We start from the raw sequence: 20405 nt of genomic DNA, 5'->3' as shown, positions 1-20405 counted from the left end.
ACTTGATTCTGAAAAAGTTTTTATAAAAAAATGTTCCCTGGGTCGAACCTACCTGCGGTTCCCTTGACGGAGCTAGTGCCCAACCCCAGCGGGACCCACCGCACTATTTGAGAACCACAGGGTTACACAGAGGTGTTTCGTATGGATTCTTGACATCACGTCCATATTTCAATTTTCAAATAATATTAGACCCCTTAATATTCCGATTGGCAGGCCGTCGGACTGTTGATTAACAAAATCGTGTTTTAACTGAAATATGTCATGCCACATGTCATTGGAAAGCCTAAACTCTCACAGAAACATCATGATCAGTCTGAATAAAAATACAGTAGAACCTCGCTTTTCGAACGCTTCTCAGTTCGAACAAATCGGTGTTCAACCAAAAATTTCGAGAAATTCTTGCTTCGCTGTTCGGTCAAAAATTCGGAGTTCGAACGCCAGTAATGCGTGAGTGCGTACGCTAGAGAGCGATGCTGAGCGGCGTACGGGTGTAGATCGCCCCCACTCCTCGTGACCAACTGTATCACGTGCGCACTTGCCTCTTTTTACTTTTGCTTTTAATATCGGTGAACGGAGTGTTTTAGCCCCTAACTATGCCTCCGAAGGTCGGTGCAAGCAGGACAGGTGAGAAAAGAAAATTTGTTCGTACAACTATTGACTTTAAGAAAGACATAATAGCTAAATATGAAAGAGGTGTGCGAGTTTCCGATCTTGCTAGGGAATACAGCATGCGCCTTCTGCTGACCACCACAAAGGTAAGAAATCCTATTCATAATTATTTTGTTTATCTTTTTTTTACACGTTCGTGTTAGCGTAATCTTTCGTACGATTAGCCTGGGTTAGCTCTATGATTAGGTTGAACATTCAGGTAAACATTCAGGGTGTTGGAACCCAGCCCAAAATTCAGGGTGTTGGAACGGAGCCCCCTTTCCAATGAAGCACCAGCCACTTGTGGTACTAAATGACTTGTAAACGACCTGATTTTTTTATTTTTACACGTTCATGTTAGCGTAATCTTTCGTACGGAAGATTACGATAACGCGAAAGTACGATTAGCCTGGGTTAGCTTCATGTTTACGTTAAACATTCATGGTAAACATTCAGGGTGTTGGAACGGATTAAAACGATTTACATTATTTTTAATGGGAAAAATGATTTCAGTGATTGAACAAATCGGTTCTCGAACAGGGTTCTGGAACGGATTATGGTCGAGAACCGAAGTTCCACAGTACCTGAAAACTATAACTCACTCAAAAGTCTTGTGAAATTCCACTTATGACACGATTTCCCGCAAACATGGTCTAGTTACATCCGGTACCATCCAGTGAATCCATCGTGTAAAATCTTGACTCCAAAACACACAATAATACCGAGAGATAAAAAAAATTCCGCCTAAAAGCATTCCTGCATTGTTTGACAAACCTTGTTGTGATCCGTATATATTTTTTAAGGGTTTTAGTGTAAAACAAACAGACTTGTCAGAAAATTTTCAATATAGCCGCTATCCTCTGACCTTTTGATTGTCACCATTCTCAGCCAATTGCAAGCATTTTATCACGGTCCTTAGCCTGTGACAACCTATTAGGACCTGTATTGAAAATCAATGACATGACCTCATTCGGCTTTAATAATCTCTATCCAATAGTGACCGATTCAAATGATGATTGACACATTGGTTAGCCAATGAAATTCCCCAAGTAATTTTATGCAATTTTTTGGGCTGTATTGACATCAGAGCCAAAAATAAACGTGCGTAAATCAACCCGGGATCCATTTTATGTGCAATTATCACGCGCAAGTGTGCACAAAAATGGATTGACTACTAAAGAAGAAGAGAAGTCAAACATTTACAACTCTTTCACAAGGTCTAAAAATTGGCCACGTTAAAATACACAAATGCAAATTGTTTAGGGCCCTAAACCGGTCATCTCCGAATGGCCACTTTTGGGAGTGCCTAGACCTACCTTCAGGAAAATGTTTAAAATACAATGTTTAGGGGTTTTTTAACATTATAATCAAATTTGACAAAATACCAGGTAAGGCTTCAAGCCTTAGTCTTACCCTTTTTCCATCCAAGATGCCCATGCTCCACTCATCTGCAGGTATTTGATGCAAAAAAAAAAAAAAAAAAAAATTAGAATAAAATCTTCTATTTCTGTTTGTTAAAACTCTGATTACCCAATGTTAGTAGCTTTTGAAGTGGTTATTTCACATCAGGGTCTTACCTTTCAAAAGAGATCAAAACCGTCCAGATTCAAGATTAGCATTCGACTTAGTTTGCACGATTGGGATTTTAGGGAAATTTTACAGGAACATTAAGGGGTTAATAATCACTGAGGCAACTCATCTATTTAACTGACAAGTTGCATGTTGGATTATGTAAATACATTATGAAAAAGGCTTGTTTTGTGTTAGAAGGGAGGCAACACTTCTTCTGAAGAGAGGTGACAAGGGCCACATTTTGAATAATAATATAAGCATGAATATGCTCAAAGGCACGCAAAGGGTACACAGCTCTGAGCAACACTTTAAGTACACAGCACAATGAGGTAAAGGAACGAAAATTTCAGAGTTGATGAGTTGACATTATTTCACGCCTGCTAATAATAACATGGGCTTTCTTGATATGGTTGGATCCCTGAACCACTAGGGCATTAGGAGCACCATTTCCTGTGGTGAGTCTTGGGCAAGTAGAGTCTGGTGGCGCCCATAACTCTCCAGGCCAACATATGTTTCCACTCGGTCTCAAACCAGGGAACCTCATGTGTGTTATTACAATTTTAAAAGCAGTGCATTTTTTATTTGGCTTTTTCAAACTTAAATCCAAATCATTCTAAAGAGAGAAATTAGGCCTTCAGAGGTTACCACATTCACCTAAAACGCAAAAGGTCCCCGGTTCGAGACCAGAGGGATGGGTGCCACCAGGCTGTACTTGCCCAAGACACACCACAGGAAATAAGCCTTTACAACCCTAGTGTTTAAGGGAACTTTTGACTAGTTCACACTTTAGTAGTATATTTTTAAAATACAGGTACAGTAATCCCACGCTGTATTGCAGTTAACTTTTCACGGTTTTGCTATTTTGCAAATGTTCATCGTGCATCGCCTAATTGGCTACACTGAAGGTATACCTTTTTCGTGGCCATATTCAAGCACTTTTCAAGCACTTTAAAATGCAAATTTTTCAATTTACCAGTACTTTCAAAAGAAGGAATCCAGCGCCCATCAAAACAACATTTTTTTGGTTAACTTTGATGACTATAATGCTGCTGCTAGCACATATTTTGCGCTATTTTGAAGATCTGAGAGTCAATGGGCTGCCATAAACTGACATGAATTCTGCTATTCTGCTATGACACACTTGTTCAAAAACACAAAAAAGGCTCTATGGATGTTGAGTAATAATTGAGTTCAATACGGAAGAAAAAAATAAAGAACTGTATATATAAAAAGCAGAAAAATGGGCGAAATTTGGACTCATTTCAATATTGATTGCTCTTCAGCAGAGTCCATTTAATCCTTTGATCTTAGGGACTGCTAAACTTTTGCTCATTGTTTTACTTATTTTAATGTATGTTTTGTGTTTTATCAGAGGATCCGTGTCTAAATGGGTTAAAATAGACTTTTGAATAGTTAGGTTTTTTTTTTTTACATTTAATCATTTATTAGTAGCATTGAAGAGATTATTATTTTTTAATTTTTTTCATTGTTTTGCATTTTCAGGGATTTTGTGGTTTTGTTTGACTTTAAGTCTGTTCAGTGCGTAAAAAGCTTTGATTGTTTTTAGTTTTATTTTTTTTTGCAGATTTTTTATATTTCTATTTATATATCATGTGTTTTTTAGGGATCCACGGCAAAACATACTAAATTACACATTACTGAAAAATTTGGTGCTTAATATTTTATTGTTATTGATAATATATCATTAAAATAAAACTGAGGAGACGTATGGGAGCTGAAAGAGACGATTCTTAGTGAGCCGAGTCAAAAGAGCCTGTTTTCTACACAGGGGTGTTCTCTTGGGTGAGACCACTAGGGCGGTGATGCTTAACATGACAATGCCAAAATGGCAAGCCACGAGAGCAGAACTGTCTGCTTCATTTTCACCCACTTGTTTAAAAACGTTTTTTTCATTTATTGCTTGAGCTATAAAGCTTGGCTGCATTATCCTGAACTTGAAAACACAAGATTAAATTTCAAGCATTTTCAAAGATTTCAATAACCCATACAAACCCTGGGACAAGAGGGTCAGAAAAAAATAATGGATGGTACTCTGTCTCTTCAAAAAGGACTAACAAATTTTCTGGAATATGGATTGCAGTTTTTTTTTCATAGTATGGCCGGTGGTGCGACTTTTATATGAAATTAGTAACATATAACTATATCATTGAGTTTTACATTTTTAATAACAGTACTGTATATCACTGTGCATGTTATTTTCACATAAAACCGCAATAGTGTACTCTAGGCCAGTGTTGATGATTTCAGCGACATAAGAGCAGGAAAGGGAAACCGGCGCATCGCCTACCTCCAGGACCTACCAGGAGTTTTTTACTGGTAAAAGTGACACAGAGGACGAAGATCTGATTGGATTTAGTTATTTGTGGTAAAGAGGATAGTTAGGTACGCAAGTCCTTTCTGGTATCTAAATAACTCTTAATATGTTACATCGTTATTGACGAGATATGCACAAAAGTTTAAAGCACATGTCTCAAACATGCGGCCCGTCGGTGGGATCAGACCTGCCAAGGGTTTTAGTCTGGTCCGCAAGACAACAAAGAGAAGCGCAAGAGAAAAGCGGACTGCAGTCAATAATAAGTCAACTGGATGTCGTCAAAGCCAGGCGCCACACTCCCAAATAGGGCTGCACGATTAACCAAAATCGAATTGATATCGCGATGTGACGTAGTGCGCTAGTGTAACTGCAAACCACTGCGGTTCTCACAATACACAGCCCCAGTCATCCGCTCTTTAATGCAGTGCACTCGTCCTGTCCCATGTGCAGAAAAACACCCCAGAAACATGATGCTACCCCCCCATGCTTTACAGTAGGGATGTTGTTCTTCGGATTGTACTGCTCATTATTCTTCTCCAAACACGCTAAGTTATGACCAAATAAAATGGAATTATGACCAAAAAGTTCTATTTTGGTCTTATCTGACCACAAAACTTTCTCCCATGACTCCTCTGTATCATTCAAATGGTCATATGCATACTTTAGATGGGCCTTGACATGTGCCTGTTTAAGCAAGGGAACCTTTCGTTCCATGCATGATTTAAAATCATTAAGTTTTAGTGTACCCTGGAAACTGTGGTCCCAGCTCTTTTCAGGTCATTGACCAACTCCTGTCGTGCAGTTCCGGGCTAAATCTTCACCTTTCTTAGTATAATTGAGACCCCACAATGTGACATCTTGCATGGGGCTCCACTCTGAGATTGACCGTCTGTTTAGCTGTCTGTTTCATTTTTTAGTGATTCCTCCAACAGTGGACCTTTTTTCACCAAGCAGTTTGGCAATTGCTCTGTAGTCCTTTCCAGCCTTGTGGAGGTGTATAATTTCGTTTCTGGAAAGCTCTTTGGTCTTCGCCACATGTTACAAGTTTAAGTCTTACTGATTGTATGGGGTGGACAGGTGCGTCTCTCTCTCTCACATATATATATATATATATATATATATATATAAAATTGTTTTTATTTTCAATTGCCTTTCAGGATGACATGTATAGGGACGATTATTTGACTTAGGATAAACGGTAGATGGGAACATTTTATTCGGGATGTTGAAAAATATTCGGACATTGCTGCAAGTTAGATTTTGTATTGTGTGCACCTTTTTCCGAATATAGGACATGACTTTTATGCTACTTCCAGCCGTTACTGGCGTGTAGTGGCGCTGTGAGGTCACCCAGCATCCACCTTGAAGAAGAAATCCCGATCCTCTTCCTAGTTCATGTGTAAACATACTTTGTGTACTGTACCGTATCTCTAGTGCGCTAAGAACTTTGATGTTTTTATTGTTTAATATCTCGTGCAAAGAAGTGGTGAGGGGTTTCTTTTTAAAATAAAGTGGAATAAGAAAGGCTTGATGCGTTTGAGAATATGGTTAGATCGCTTTTTTGGCCACTTTTTGCCACGGAGGAGCAAGGTGCCTAACTCATGGAGCCCATCTTTCAAAAGTAAGTTAAACCTCACTTTATTTATCTTTAGAGAGCATATTATTTTATGAATTGTTTACTTTTAAAGTACAAAACAATACAGGTTACTTACACAAGCCTTAAACATACAAAATATAGCACTGAAGCAACTTACGAACGATTGTCCGGAACCTCTCCCGGAACATCTCGTTCCTAAGAAGGGCAGCGTCTGTGGTTAGCGCATGTGCGGCACAGTTCATGTCTTGGGAACCTCCTGCGTGGGTTCAAATCCAGCTCCAGACTTCCTGTGCGGAGTTTGTATGTTCTCCCTGTGCTTGCGTGGGTTTCCTCCGTGCACTCCGGTTTCCTCACACATTCCAAAAACATGCATTTCAGGTGAATTGGCCGGCCCAAATTGTCCCTAGGTGTGAATGAGCGAGCGAGTTGTCTGTCCCTGTGTGCCCTGCGATTGGCTGGCAACCAGTTCAGGGTGTCCCCTGCCCACTGCCCGATGATTGCTGGGATGGGCTCCAGCACCCCCGCAACCCTACTGAGGATAAGCGGTGCAGCTAATGAGATGAGAGATGAGATGTTTGACGGGTGCTGCCCTGACACCCAATGAAATAACAGTCATAAAAATTGCATTCACAGGGCTCTTCAGAAAAAGTGTAGTGACCCCTGCAGCAATTTGAGAAAGAAGAAAATTGTAATACAATGGTTCCCATACATGTGATGGTTCTTGCTGGCCACCATAGTTTTAGTTTACCATAAATTCCGGCCTATAAGCCGCTACTTTTTCCCCCAAACAATCACCCTGCGGCTTATTCAGTGATGCGGCCAATTTATGTAATTTTTCTAACAGCTGCCAGCGGCGCTCGAGTACAAGAGGGAAGATTTAGACCGGTGGAATATATGCGCCGAGGAAGACTGCAACTTCTTAACTTGTGCACAAATTAAATTAGCGTAGACATATCCTCATCATGCAATTTGCAAAAAGAAAGGCACATGACGCAACTTTTAAGCTAAACGCAATCGAGCAGTCCGATAAAGAAGGAAATAGAGCTACTGCCCGTAAACTTGGCGAGCGTGTTGCTAGCATGTTTTTGAATAAGGGAGCGTGGGACGACGTCTATTTGACAAAGTCTCTTTCCCATACTGAAGGAAGACGACTTTGATGACGTCAATTGTAAGGAGGAAGATGAGGACGGTTTACCGTGGTTTCTACATACACGGTATGATTTTTTTAACAGGCACGTTTACTGTGTCACGAGCGTGGTGCTATTAGCGTTTTGCTACCCTTCACAGGCACGGTTTGGGATGAAAGTTATAATATTATTATTAAAGCTTTGAAAACTCTCTCAGTGTACAGTCTTTCTTTGTAAATATGTGTAACCATGTATAATATGTATTTGCAACTGTATGTTTTCTCCATCTCATCTCATTAGCTGCACCACTTATCCTCAGTAGGGTCGCGGGGGTGCTGGAGCCCATCCCAGCAATCATCGGGCAGTGGGCAGGGGACACCCTGAACTGGTTGCCAGCCAATCGCAGGGCACACGGGGACAGACAACTCACTCGCTCATTCACACCTAGGGACAATTTGGACCGGCCAATTCACCTGAAATGCATGTTTTTGGAATGTGGGAGGAAACCGAAATGCCCGGAGGAAACCCATGCAAGCACGGGGAGAACATACAAACTCCGCACAGGAAGTCTGGAGCTGGATTTGAACCGTGCAGCCCGTGTATGTTTTTGTAATGTATTTATTTTAGAAACTTATTCTGATATGTTTTGCACGAGCAAATGAGAAAGAAGGAGTGGGGCAAACGCGGACTTACGGGAAGTGGAGTAAAGGTGAGACGCGGCCGACAATAGTGGATATATATTTTTCCCACCCTTACTTTTGGAAATATACACTTTTTTCCTTGGATTACTTTCAACGGGCACCTGGACTCTGCAGGTCTGCATCAAACTTTAAGTACCGGTATCATTTTCTGATTTTATAATCAGGTGCGCTCTATAGTCCGGAATTTACAGTAGTTTCGTGGGCCAAGATCCCTCCTGCAATATGTGCAAACCTTGTGAAAAACTACAGGGAACGTTTGACCTCTGTAATAGCAAACAAAGGCTACTGTACTAAATATTAACATAAGTTTTATCAGGTGTTCAAATACTTTTTTCCAGCTATATGACACAAATAAATAGTTTAAAAAAATCATGCATTGTGATTTCTGGATTTTTCTTTTTATATAGATAGATAGATAGATAGATAGCACCTACGATGAAAATTTCAGACCCCTCCATGATTTCTAAGTGGGAGACATAGCAGAATAAGGGTGTTCAAATACTTATTTTCTTCTCTTTATTTACATATCTGTATTTTTTGTTTTTGCCTTTATGGTTCTTAGGGTCAAAAAGTTTCCTGACCCCTGGTTTAAACCATCAAATGAAGCCTTGCTAGTTGCTTCGCACACCTAATAGAAAATTAACCAAGATAGGAAAGGCTTGCATATGAATTGTGGATAATACAGAAAGTAACGGGGGCTACTTAAAGCCTGCAAGGTTACGTTTAAATCATTTAAATCAGGGTGGAAATAAGCTGATTTCTTCTAAACCTCTTACAATGTCAAGTAAAACACCCCATAATTCTTTATATCCTATTATACTTGAGTGGTTAATACTTTTAGTCGATAAACATTTAGTTTTCGTTGGAAATAAATGAAATTTGTGGCCTCTTGAAAACGCTATTACAAGCAAATCCCCTGGAAAAAATGCGAGTGCTACCAAATCAAGTGTTGGTACGACTACTTGGAGAGTTTGTTTGCATGAGATTTGATAGTCTACATATGTTTTGTTCTTGTTTTAACGGGCCCTGATCATATTCCCTGGTAGAAAAATTGTTTGTGTAGAACTTTTCCCCCCACCCCTCTCAGTCTTCTCTCACTTCCTATCCCCAGATAATGGAGCATTGTTATTTTCAGTTTCAGAGTACACCTTTGTTCATGGCCAAATTCAAACAATTTTCAATCACTTTCAAGGCCAATTCCTAAATTTTCCAGTGTCTTTAAAAGAACAAATCCAGCATCGATCAAAAGAACGTTTTTTTTTGTTGGCTTTGAGGACTAAAATAAAGCCGCTATCTTGCTGCCAGCAAATACTTTGCGATATTTTGTACTGTTCCTTCTAGGATATTCCATCTCTTTGTGTCAATGGGCTGCTTTAAACTGACATGAATTCTGCTATTCTGCTTCAACAATGCACAGGGAGCATGGCTTCGTCACACTTGTTTACAAACACGGAAAGGGCTTCATAGGTATTGGGTAATAATTGAGTTCAATACGGAAGACAAAAAAAGAAAGAATTTCCTTTGTTGAAAAAAGGAAAATCTAGCAAAATTTGGGCTCATTTTAATGATATTGATTGATCTGAAGCAGAGTCATTCAATCTTTCAATCTAAGATGTTTTGTTTTTTGTTTTACTTAATCTAATTTATATATTTTGCATGTTTTTCAGAGGATCCGTGTCGAAATAGGTCAAGTTACTTTTTTTTTGCATTTTATAATTTATTTAGGGCACTGAAGAATTAATATTTTAAATCTATATTTAATTATTTTGAAATTTCAGGGGTTTTGTGTTGTTGTTTTACTTTGAAATATGTTCAGTGTGTAAAGAGCTAAAATTGTTTTGTATTTTGCAAATTATTTTTATGTAGATCTGTGAAAAATTTAATTTATATTTCATTTGTGTTGCATATATTCCCTGCAAAACATATGAAAGTACTAATTACTAAACAATTTAGAGAACAATGTTTTACTATTATAAATAATACTGGATATCATTAAAAATGAAAAAATAAAAATATAATAAAATGAGGGGCTGTTTGGAAGCTGAAAAGAGCCATCTCTTATCAGTGAGCAAAGCCAAGAGCCGTTTTGTCAAAATAAAGCTGTCCTCTTGGGTGCGACTTGTATGGCACGGTGACGCTTTACATGACAACGGCACAATGACAAGCCACCAGAGCAGGCATGTCTGCAACATTTTCAAGCACTTTATTTTTTTCTTTCTCAAATGCATGCTTTAAAGCGTCAGAATGCCAAGAACCATGGCCCCGGTGACTATTTCAAGCACTTCACCTAAAATTCAAGCATTTTCCTGACCTGATAAAAAAAGAACAGGAATAGATAATAATGCATTATAAACTACTTTTTGCAACTTTTTTATTTTCATTTTATATATCTATATCACACACATTGTGGTGAAGGAGAAGTACGGTAATATGAAATTGGGTGTATAAAATGCCATTAAGATGTTTTCCTGACTATTACTATTATATTATACATATTATCAATATTACAACAATATATGGTTAAAAATACATAGAGTGTGACTTTTTATATTAAATTGCCAAAATCTAAAATAGGGACCGTCATGACTCATTTACTTATTTAAAGCTCTAATTAGGCCATATGAAATGTTCAATTTATTTTAAAAAAATATGATGAATACAGCATAATTAATTAAGCTACTAGCATGGCACTACTGTTTCAATCCATAGCAATAAACAAAGCATACAGTAATCCCTCGGTTATCGCGGTTAATGGGGACCAAAACCACCCGCGAAAAGGGAAAATCTGCGAAGTAGCGAGGCCCCTTCAAAAATGCTTAAAAAATAATAATAATAATAATTATTATTATTATTTTATTTTATTATTATTATTTTTTAGACCTGCAAAGCTCTGAACCCGCAAACGTGGAACCGCGAAGTAGTGAGGTCCCACTGTATATGTATGTTTAGCTAACGTCCTCCTGAACATTTTGTCGAAAAATATCCATCTGTAAATTAGAGTTTCGATTGTGTGCACCTTTTTCCCAGTACAGGACATTACTGTAGAGCTTCCTCCAGCGCTGCTCCTGGCATGTGGCGCTGTGAGAGGTCACCCAGAATCAGACCCGGAAGAAAAAAAAAATCTGCTTCCTCTTCCTAGTTGGAGTGTAAAAATTCTACACAGTCTAGAGTATGTCTATACTATCTCTAGCGCGTTAAGAACTTTGACATTCTCATCTCATCTCATCAGCCGTACCGCTTATCCTCATTAGGGTCGCGGGGAGCCCATCCCATCCATCTCCGGGCAGTGGGCAGGGGACACCCTGAACTGGTTGCCAGCCAATCGCAGGGCACACAGGGACAGACAACTCATTCGCTCATTCACACCTAGGGACAATTTGGACCGGCCAATTCACCTGAAATGCATGTTTTTGGAACGCGGGAGGAAACCGGAGTGCCCGGAGGAAACCCACGCAAGCACGGGGAGAACATACAAACTCCGCACAGGAAGTCTGGAGCTGGATTTGAACCCACAACAGGTTCCCATGACATGAACTGTGCCGCACAAGCGCTAACCACTGCGCCGCCGTGCTTTGACATTGTTATTGTTTAATATCTTGTGCATCCATTCAATGTGGTTGGTGTAAAGTGTAAAGAATAGGCAAGCCGTTTTTTTTTAATGGATGAAGATGAAGAAAGCTTGATGCGGTTGAGAAAATGGTTGGATCGCTTTTGTTCAGCCACTCTCCAACACGAAGAAGGACCTCTTATTGGGCATCTCCCAAAAGTAAGTTTAACCTAACTTTATTTATCTTTATAGAGCATATTATTTTATGAGATGTTTTTTTAGGAAAAAAATCTGGTTACTTATACAAGCCTTAAACGCACTTATATAAACCTTAAACATAAAAAATATAGCACTGAATAAAATTACGAACAAATTCAACTTATGAACGATCTTGTTTGCAAGTAGGGCAGTGTCTTTCCCCCCTAAAGTGAAAGTTCCTGAAGTGTATGGTCCGAGCAGTTCCAAGCTGACCACCCACCTCTTTAATCTCTGTAGCAATGCTGAGGTATCAGAGGCTGTGACAGAAAAGAGACGTGTCTTTGAGGAGTGGCTGCAAAATGAGAGTGGCGATGCGTATGAAAGGTATAAAGTGAAGAAAAGGTTGGTAAAAGCGGCAGTGGAAGCAAAAGATAGGAGTGAACTTTGAGGAAAGGGGAAAAGTGTGCTGGAGAGAAGTGAAAAGAGTATGAAACAGTAAGTCTGGAAAGGAAGAGAAAGTAAAAGATAGGGATGGTAGATTGCTAGTTAGCGGTAGTGCAGTCAGGAAGAGATGGGCAGAGTATTTTGAGGAGTTGCTAAATGTGGAGGATGGAAAAGAAGTGAGAGTCGAAGCGATCAATGGTATGGAGAGAGTGGCCGTGTTGGGTGATTTAAATGTGAAGCCTGTGGAAACATAGGAGGTGCAAGAGGCAGTGAAAGAAATGAAAGGGGGAAGACACCTGGGTTGGATGGTTGTACTGCTGAATGCCTGAAAAAAGGTGGCACAGCTATGATTGACTGGTTAGTACGCTTGTTGAATGTATGCTTTTTAAGTCGTGTGGTTCCTGTTGATTGGTGTAGTGCATGTGTAGTGCAATTGTATAAGGGTAAAGGTGATAAGTATAAATGTAGCAATTCGAGAGGTATCAGTTTGTTGTCTGTGCGTTGTGTGTAAGCTGTATGGAAGAGTCTTGATAAAGAGAGTGAGAGAAAGAACAAATGAGGTGGTGATGGGGGTGCAGAGTGGTTTCAGGAAAGGAAGAGGATTTGTGGATCAGGTGTTTGCAGTATGACAGGTGTGTGAGACATATTTTGCAAAAGGTAAGGATGTTTATTTGGCTTTCATGGACTTGGAAAAGGCGTTGTGGCAAGTGATGGTAATGTATGGAGTGGGTGGAAAGTTGTTGGAAGCATTGAAGAGTTTTTATGTGAACAGCAGAGCATGTGTAAGACTGGGGAGTGAGACAAGTGAGTGGTTCCCTGTGTTGACTGGTGTGAGACAGGGGTGTGTGATGTCACCGTGGCTGTTTAATGTGTACATGGAAGGCGTAGTGAGAGAGGTGAATGCAAGAGTATTTGGCAGAGGTGTAGAGATGATGGATAACAGTGGGACGGTGTGGCAGGTAAGTCAGTTGTTGTTTGTAGATGACACAGCACTTGTGGCTTATTCTGAGGAAGCATTGAGAAGGTTGGTAACGGAGTTTGGAAGAGTATGTGATAGGCGTAAGTTATGTGTGAATGTTGGGAAGAGTAAGGTGATGAAGTGTTTACGTGATGGAGTGGGCATGACGTTAGAAATCAGGTTGCATGGCCAGGTGCTGAAAGAAGTTGAAAGCTTTAGGTACTTGGGTTGTGATGTGGCTGCAGTTGGTGGAATAGAGTGCAAGGTACTGCACAGAGTCAATCAAGGAAGCAAGGTTTTGGGTGCTCTGAGGAGAGTGATGAGCAACAAGAGTATGAGTATGGATGTTAAGAGGGGACTGTATGAGAGTGGGATTGTGCCGACTGTTGTATGGTGCAGAGACTTGGAGCCTGAACGCAGACTTAAGCAGGAAATTAAATGTTTTTGAGATAAAGTGTTTGAGGAGTATGTTAGCAGTGACAAGGTTGTATAGATTGAGAAATGAAATCGTGAGAGAGAACTGGAGTAGTCGTGGAACTGAGCAAACGTGTTGATAAGAGAGTACTCGGTTTGTTTGGACACATAGAGAGGATGGATGAGGAGCAAATGTTGAAGAGGATCTACAAAGCAGAAGTCAATGGATGGAGACCAAGATGAAGGCCGCGATTGACGTGGATGGATGGTGTTATGAGTGCACTGCAGGAAAGAGGTCTAAATCTAGTGAAAGCTAGAGCTATCGTTGGTGATAGGAATGAGTGGAAAGGTGTTGTAAAAGGATAGTGGGATGTTTGGGCGCGTTCTAAGGGATGGGCAGGGCACCTGTATGCAGGGATCAGAATGGAGATTTTCATTTTCAGCTGAAATAGCCAGGGTCCAGGAATAAAGCAGGGCGGATTGGGTTGGCCATGGTCCAAAAAAAATTGTGTGTGTTTTTTGCTATTTTTTCCCCTTCTAATTTCTTTGTTCTTCTATGTGTTTGTCTTGCCGTCGGTCACCCCTCTTGAGGGATATGACCTAGGTAGGTAGGTAGGTAGATAGAGATAGGTAGATAGGTAGCAATGCTGACAGCACTCGTGCCCTATCTTTTTGTAGATAGAATTTGGATGTGACGCTGTGCACATCTACTGAGCTTCTTTAAACATCCAACACAAGCCCTGTTGTGAGTGCATCCTGTTTATTTTAAAATGCTGGAGGCTCAACATAAAATCGACCCTGGTTTCACATATCTACAAGTTATACTAACGATTTGAAGCACTGGCTACATCGTTAGCGTCACCTTTCCACAACCGTTGAGTGCACTTAGCAAACATTAATGGGTTGAATGCTCAAGGAGGTTTAGAAGGCTTTTATGAATGGGGCAAACGTCACTCGAGCGCACCCTCCGCCGGTGCCCTTCGACTCAGTGCACTTACACTTTAACCCCCAGCCCAAATAGAGGTTGTCTTTCGCACGCGGGTGCGCATACCTTCACACACGCGCGCACACACACGCGAGCCCAAAATGGCGAACGAGCATAACAAACGTCTCCATGCTAGCTGATTGGAAAAACGTCGTGGGCTTTCGCAAATATTGATCTTTTTTCAATACACGTTGACTTTATTTAGACAAACAGGGCAGAACATGGACTTAATTGAATAACAAGTTCCTCAAAAAGTTGTTTTTTTATGAATGGAAATATGCAAATGAGAAACGGTTGAGAAAGACATGGCGGATGAGGCGTATCGGATATCGCATATCCTGTGAGACTTCCCTTTTCGGTTAAAGGCACTACACAAAACACATCCACGCACTCAGTGAGTTAAAAACAAAATAACACTGTGACATGTTGTCGTTGTTAGTTTGACTAGACACGGCGAGTGCACCAAGCACACACAACTGGGAGGAAACGGCAAAACTGAGTTTTTTTTCTAGCCCTGGATCCTTTCACAAAAATGGCCCCCTTTCCCCCTCCATACACAAGCTAGCCCTCCCGAGCAACCCACGCACCCACTCTTAAAACTGCGTTTTATCACATTAAATGAGGTGTTTTATAAAAATAATTGAAAGCGAGCTGAGCACGTAAAGGGGTACAGTGAAGGATAGGAAATGGGGTACATACTCGTTGGGGTGTGTTTCTTCTTCTATCATGTTTCCTGGCTTCACCTCAGGTCACGTAGCTCGGTTGATGCGTTCTTTTTTGGGCCCATCGTCGCGTCGATCCCGGCAACAAATCCACATTTAAGCCCCCAAAAGATACTCCTGCGAGTCTTTTGTGTGCAGCGTGATTTACCCCCACCTCTTCTTCTCACCTCCCTTTTCTTTCTCGTAGCCAGGTGTTTTTTTCAAATGCAAAAAAAAAAGCCATCAAATTGTTTTCCTCACGATATATTCCAACTTTTCGGAGGGTTAGCAGGTACAGTACTGGTTCGTCGCACAAAATTATTCCCTTCCCCCGCTTCTCCGGACAATATGCGTTCGCCCTCAGGTGTAGCTGGTAGTCTTTTTTTGTATCCCTCCTTCTCTTCAAAAAGCCTTCAAGAAAGCAGGGCCCGTTATGTTTTTTTAATGTTAGAATGACTTCGTAGTCGCCGTTGGGTGGCCCAGCTAGAGCCCCATCTCTCGCACTGCTACTCCATGTTGATTTTCGAGGCAGCCGAACAAGCTGACAAGAGTCGGCCTGAGTCGCTCCGGCGATGCTGGGGTGGGAGGGAGAGAGCAGGGCGGAAATGGTGACGTAGGTCTTGAGTTTAGTGCCTGGAGAGAACCACATGCAACCTCTTGAATAAATTCAGCAGGGACGGTTTTATGTTCAGAGCTATGAGGGTTGAGCAGATCAGGGGTGGACAAACTACAACCCGCCAAAATATAATGAATTTGTATCTATCTCTCTCTCCCTGGGACCCATCTGCCCCCCTGTTATGTATATATATATATATATTTATATATATATATATATATATATGGATATATAAATGTATGTGTACAGTGCATCCGGAAAGTATTCACAGCACTTCACTTTTTCCACATTTTGTTATGTTACAGCCTCATTCCAAATTGTATTAATTTAATCTCTTGTCTCAAAATTCTACAAAAAATACTCCATTATGACAATGTGAAAGAGTTTTTTTTTTTACTTTTTTTGAATGTATTAAAAATAGAAAACTAAGAAATCACATTTACATAAGTATTTACAGCCTTTGCCATGAAGCTCAAAATTGAGCTCAGGTGCATCTTTTTTCCACTGATCATCCTTGAGATCCTTCTACAGCTTAATTGGAGTGCACCTGCAGTAAACTCAGTTGATTGGACATGATTTGGAAAGGCACACACCTGCCTATATAAGGTCCCACAGTTGAGTGTGCATGTGAGAGCACAAACACCAAGCATGAAGTCAAAATAACTGTCTGTAGACCTGCGAGACAGGATTGTCTTGAGGCACAACTCTGGGGAAGGATATAGAAAAATTTCTGCTGCTTTGAAGGTCCCAACGGGCACAGTGGCCTCCATTTTTTTGTAAATGGAAGACATTTGGAACCACCAGGACTCTTCCTAGAGCTGGCCGGCCTTCTAAACTGAGCGATCAGGGAAAAAGGGCCTTAGTCAGGGAGGTGACCAAGAACCCGATGGTCACTGTGTCAGAGCTCCAGCGTTCCTCTGTGGAGAGAGGAGAGCCTTCCAGAAGGACAACCATCTCTGCAGCAATCCACCAATCAGGCCTGTATGGCAGAGTGGCCAGACGAAAACCACTCCTTATTAAAAGGAACATGGAAGCCTGTCTGGAATTTGCAAAAAAGCACCTGAATGACTCTCAGACCATGAGAAACAAAATTCTCTGGTCTGATAGACAAAGATTTAACTCTTTGGTGTGAATGTCAGGCGCCATGTTTGGAGGAAACCAGGCACCGCTCATCACCAGGCCAATACCATCCCTACAATGAAGCATGGTGGTAGCAGCATCATGCTGTGGGGATATTTTTCAGCAGCAGGAACTGGCAGACTAGTCAGGATAGAAGGAAAAATGAACGCAGCAATATAGAGAGATATCCTGGATGAAAACCTGCTCCAGAGCGCTCTTGACCTCAGGCTGGGGCAAAGGTTCATTTTTCAGCAGGACAACGACCCAAAGCACACAGCCAAGATCTCAAAAGATTGGCTTCAGAACCACTTCGTGAATGTCCTGGAGTGGCCCAGCCAGAGTCCAGACTTCAATCCGATCGAACATCTCTAGAGAGATCTGAAAATGGCTGTGCACAAACGTCTCCTATCCAACCTGATTAAGCTTGAGACTTATTGCAAAGAATGGGCAAAACTGTCTAAAGATAGGTGTGCTAAACTTGTGGGATCATATTCAAAAAGACTTGAGGCTGTATTTGCTGCCAAAGGTGGATCAACAAAGTATTAAGCAAAGGCTGTGAATACTTATGTAAATGTGATTTCTTAGTATTTCGTGTAGAATCTCGAGATAAGAGATTAAATTAATACAATTTGGAATGAGGCTGTAACATAACAAAATGTGGAAAAAGTGAAGCGCTGTGAATGCTTTTCAGATGCACTGTATATATACCAGTATATATATATATATGTATAGGTGGGCAGCACGGCGGCGCAGTGGTTAGCGCGTGTGCGGCACAGTTCTAAGGTCTTGGGAACCTCCTTTGTGGGTTCAAATCCAGCTACCGGACTTCCTGTGCGGAGTTTGTATGTTCTCCCCATGCTTGCGTGGGTTTTCTCCGGGCGCTCCGGTTTCCTCCCACATTCCAAAGACATGCATTTCTGGTGGATTGGCCGGTCCAAATTGTCCCTAGGTGTGAATAAGCGAGCGAGTCGTCTATACCTGTGTGCCCTGCGATTGGCTGGCAACCAGTTCAGGGTGTCCCGTGCCCACTGCCCGATGATTGCTGGGATGGGCTCCAGCAACCCCCGTGACCCTACTGAGGATAAGCGGTGCAGCTAATGAGATGAGATTATTAACATCAGCACGGCGGAGCGGTGGTTAGCGTGTGTGTGGCACAGTTCTGAGGTCATGGGTTCAAAATCCAGCTACCAACCTTCCTGTGCGGAGTTTGCATGTTCTCCCCATGCTTGCGTGGGTTTCTCCGGCCACTCCGGTTTCCTCCCACATTCCAAAAACATACATGTCAGGTGAATTGGCCGGTCCCAATTGTGCCTAGGTGTGAATGAGCGAGGGAATTGTGTGTCCCTGTGTGCCCTGCGACTGGCTGGCAGCCAGTTCAGGGTGTCCCCTGCCCGGAGATGGTCGGGACACCCCCGCGACCCAACTGAGGATAAGCGGTGCAGATAATGGATGGATGGATGGATATACATATATATAAGTTTTGGGACATCGTGTGCCCAGATAAGAAGCAAGAATTTTTAAGCGTGAGCCTGAGTAGAAATACCATGGTTGAGCGCGTGTGTGAGCTTTCCACTAATCTACATGAACAACTAAAAAAAAGGGAAAATATTTTATTGCATACTCCTTTGCTGTGGATGAGAGCAGCGACACGTCTGATACTGCCCAGCTGTCAATCTTCATCGGTGGAGTAGACTCAAGCCCTTGCGTCACAGAGGAACTTTTAGGATTAAAATCAATACACGAAATGACCACAGGAAAATATATCTTTGAAGAAGTATCCAAATGTATAACTGAAATGAGCATGCCTTGGGATAAACTTGTGGGACTGACGACAGATAGTGCGCCCGCAATGTGCGGTCAAAAGAGTGGATTGGTCGGCAGGATTCAGAAGAAGATACGGGAGGAAGATGCAGGTAAGGTTACAGTTTATCACTGTATCATTCATCAGGAAGCACTCTGTGGCAAAGCTCTGCAAATGGAACATGTTATGAGCTCTATAAAAGGAGCAGTCAACTTCATAAGAGCCAAGGGTTTGAATCACCGGCAGTTCAAGTCTTTTCTGGATGAGTTGGATTCAGAATACAGAGATGTGCCTTATCACTGAGGTGAGATGGCTAAGCAGAGGGAAAGCACTGAAGAGATGTTTTGAGCTGCGTGAGGAAATCTGTCAGTTGACACAACAGAGCTGAGAGATGAAAAGTTTCTGTGGCATTTCTCTCTGACATAGTAAGCCATCTCGATGTGCTTTATCTGCAGCTTCAGGGACCACGTCATCACAGACATGTACGCAGCTGTGAGAGCCTTTAAAACTAAGTTGCGTCTGTGGAAGACTCAGATGCTGAAGGGAAACTTTGGTCCTTTTCCGTACTGCCAAACTATTGCAGCGCAAATTTCTCCTGCCGTGATGCCTAGTGCATAGTTCGCTGAAAAAAATCTACACGCTCAGCAACGAGTTTTCCAAGCAATTTGCCGACTTCGAGGCTCAGAAACGGAGATTATAACTGCTCAGTAACCCGTTCGTGATTGATGTGGAAAGCGCACCAACCAGCCTCCAAATGGAGCCAATTGAACTCCAATGTAATGACATGCTCAAATCAAAATATGACTCTGTTGGTGCTGTGCAGTTTCTAAGTTTTCTCCCCGACACACTGCCTAAATTACGCACCCAAGATGCTCAGATGCTCTCAATGTCCGGCAGCACATATCTGTGTGAGCAACTATTCTCTATGTTGAAGGTGAACAAAACACCTCACAAAAGTCGATTCACTGCACCTTCACTCCGCCTTGAGGCTTTCCTCAGCTCAGAGCCTGACTCCAGACTTTGACAAACTTGCATCTAAGAAAATATGGCAGGTATCTTGCCTCAGACCAATGTGCAGAGTAAATCAGAGAGTAGCAAACTGAGTTTGAATATATCTGTTTCGTATGCACTTTTTCTACTGCAAGGCATGGTCTGTCAAAAGTTAAAATGTTGGAATTTTATCAAATTAAATTATTATTTTTGGTTCTGTTGTTGTTGGCTTTGAAAAAGATTTACTTGAAAAAGGAACTTGAAAGGATCTAGGCGAGGGACATGCTACTTTGTTTATTTAAATAAGAAATTAATACCACTGTGTCTTTTATTTCAAATTTAATTTATTATGTTTTTTTCAATGTCAAGCTTTAGTTATTCCAAATTCTGTGTTCAAGCAAAATTAAAGTTTGTTTCCACATGAAAAAGTTAAACATTACATATCAGTTGCAGTTAATTTTTCAATAAATCTTTGACTTTGGCCCGTGACTTTACTTCTCTGCTTAATTTTAGCCCACTTTGAATTTGAGTTTGACACCCCTCTACTACAACAATACTCCAACATTATGATTACAGAAATACTACAAAAATACATCCTATCCTTTAATAAAGAAAAGAGAGTTTTAAAAAAAGTTAATATTTTTTGGGGTGC

The 20405-nt window shown here is 41.2% G+C and overlaps 1 protein-coding gene across 6 annotated transcripts in view; it reads right to left on the bottom strand.

The window, feature by feature from the left end:
* Positions 1–15839, bottom strand: part of spred2b (sprouty related EVH1 domain containing 2b) — a 161519-nt gene extending 145680 nt beyond the window's left edge. For all 6 annotated transcript variants that reach the window (XR_015852432.1, XR_015852433.1, XM_088351194.1 and 3 more), the window contains exons 1-2: positions 15226–15839; positions 2062–2096 (exon numbers count right to left, since the gene is read on the bottom strand). Coding sequence is in view for 4 of the 6 variants with exons in the window: in XM_088351194.1 (XP_088207320.1) it covers positions 2062–2096 (35 nt within the window). In the remaining 2 variants the exon portion in view is untranslated. The remainder of the gene's footprint in view (positions 1–2061; positions 2097–15225) is intronic.
* Positions 15840–20405: the final 4566 nt, after the last annotated feature.

This window comes from Urocampus carinirostris, chromosome 13 (genome assembly GCF_059441175.1).
Source record: "Urocampus carinirostris isolate Australia breed hairy pipefish chromosome 13, RoL_Ucar_1.0, whole genome shotgun sequence".
NCBI lineage: Eukaryota > Metazoa > Chordata > Actinopteri > Syngnathiformes > Syngnathidae > Urocampus > Urocampus carinirostris.
The sequence above is the reverse complement of the archived record's forward strand: the minus strand, read 5'-3'. Positions and strand labels throughout refer to the sequence as shown.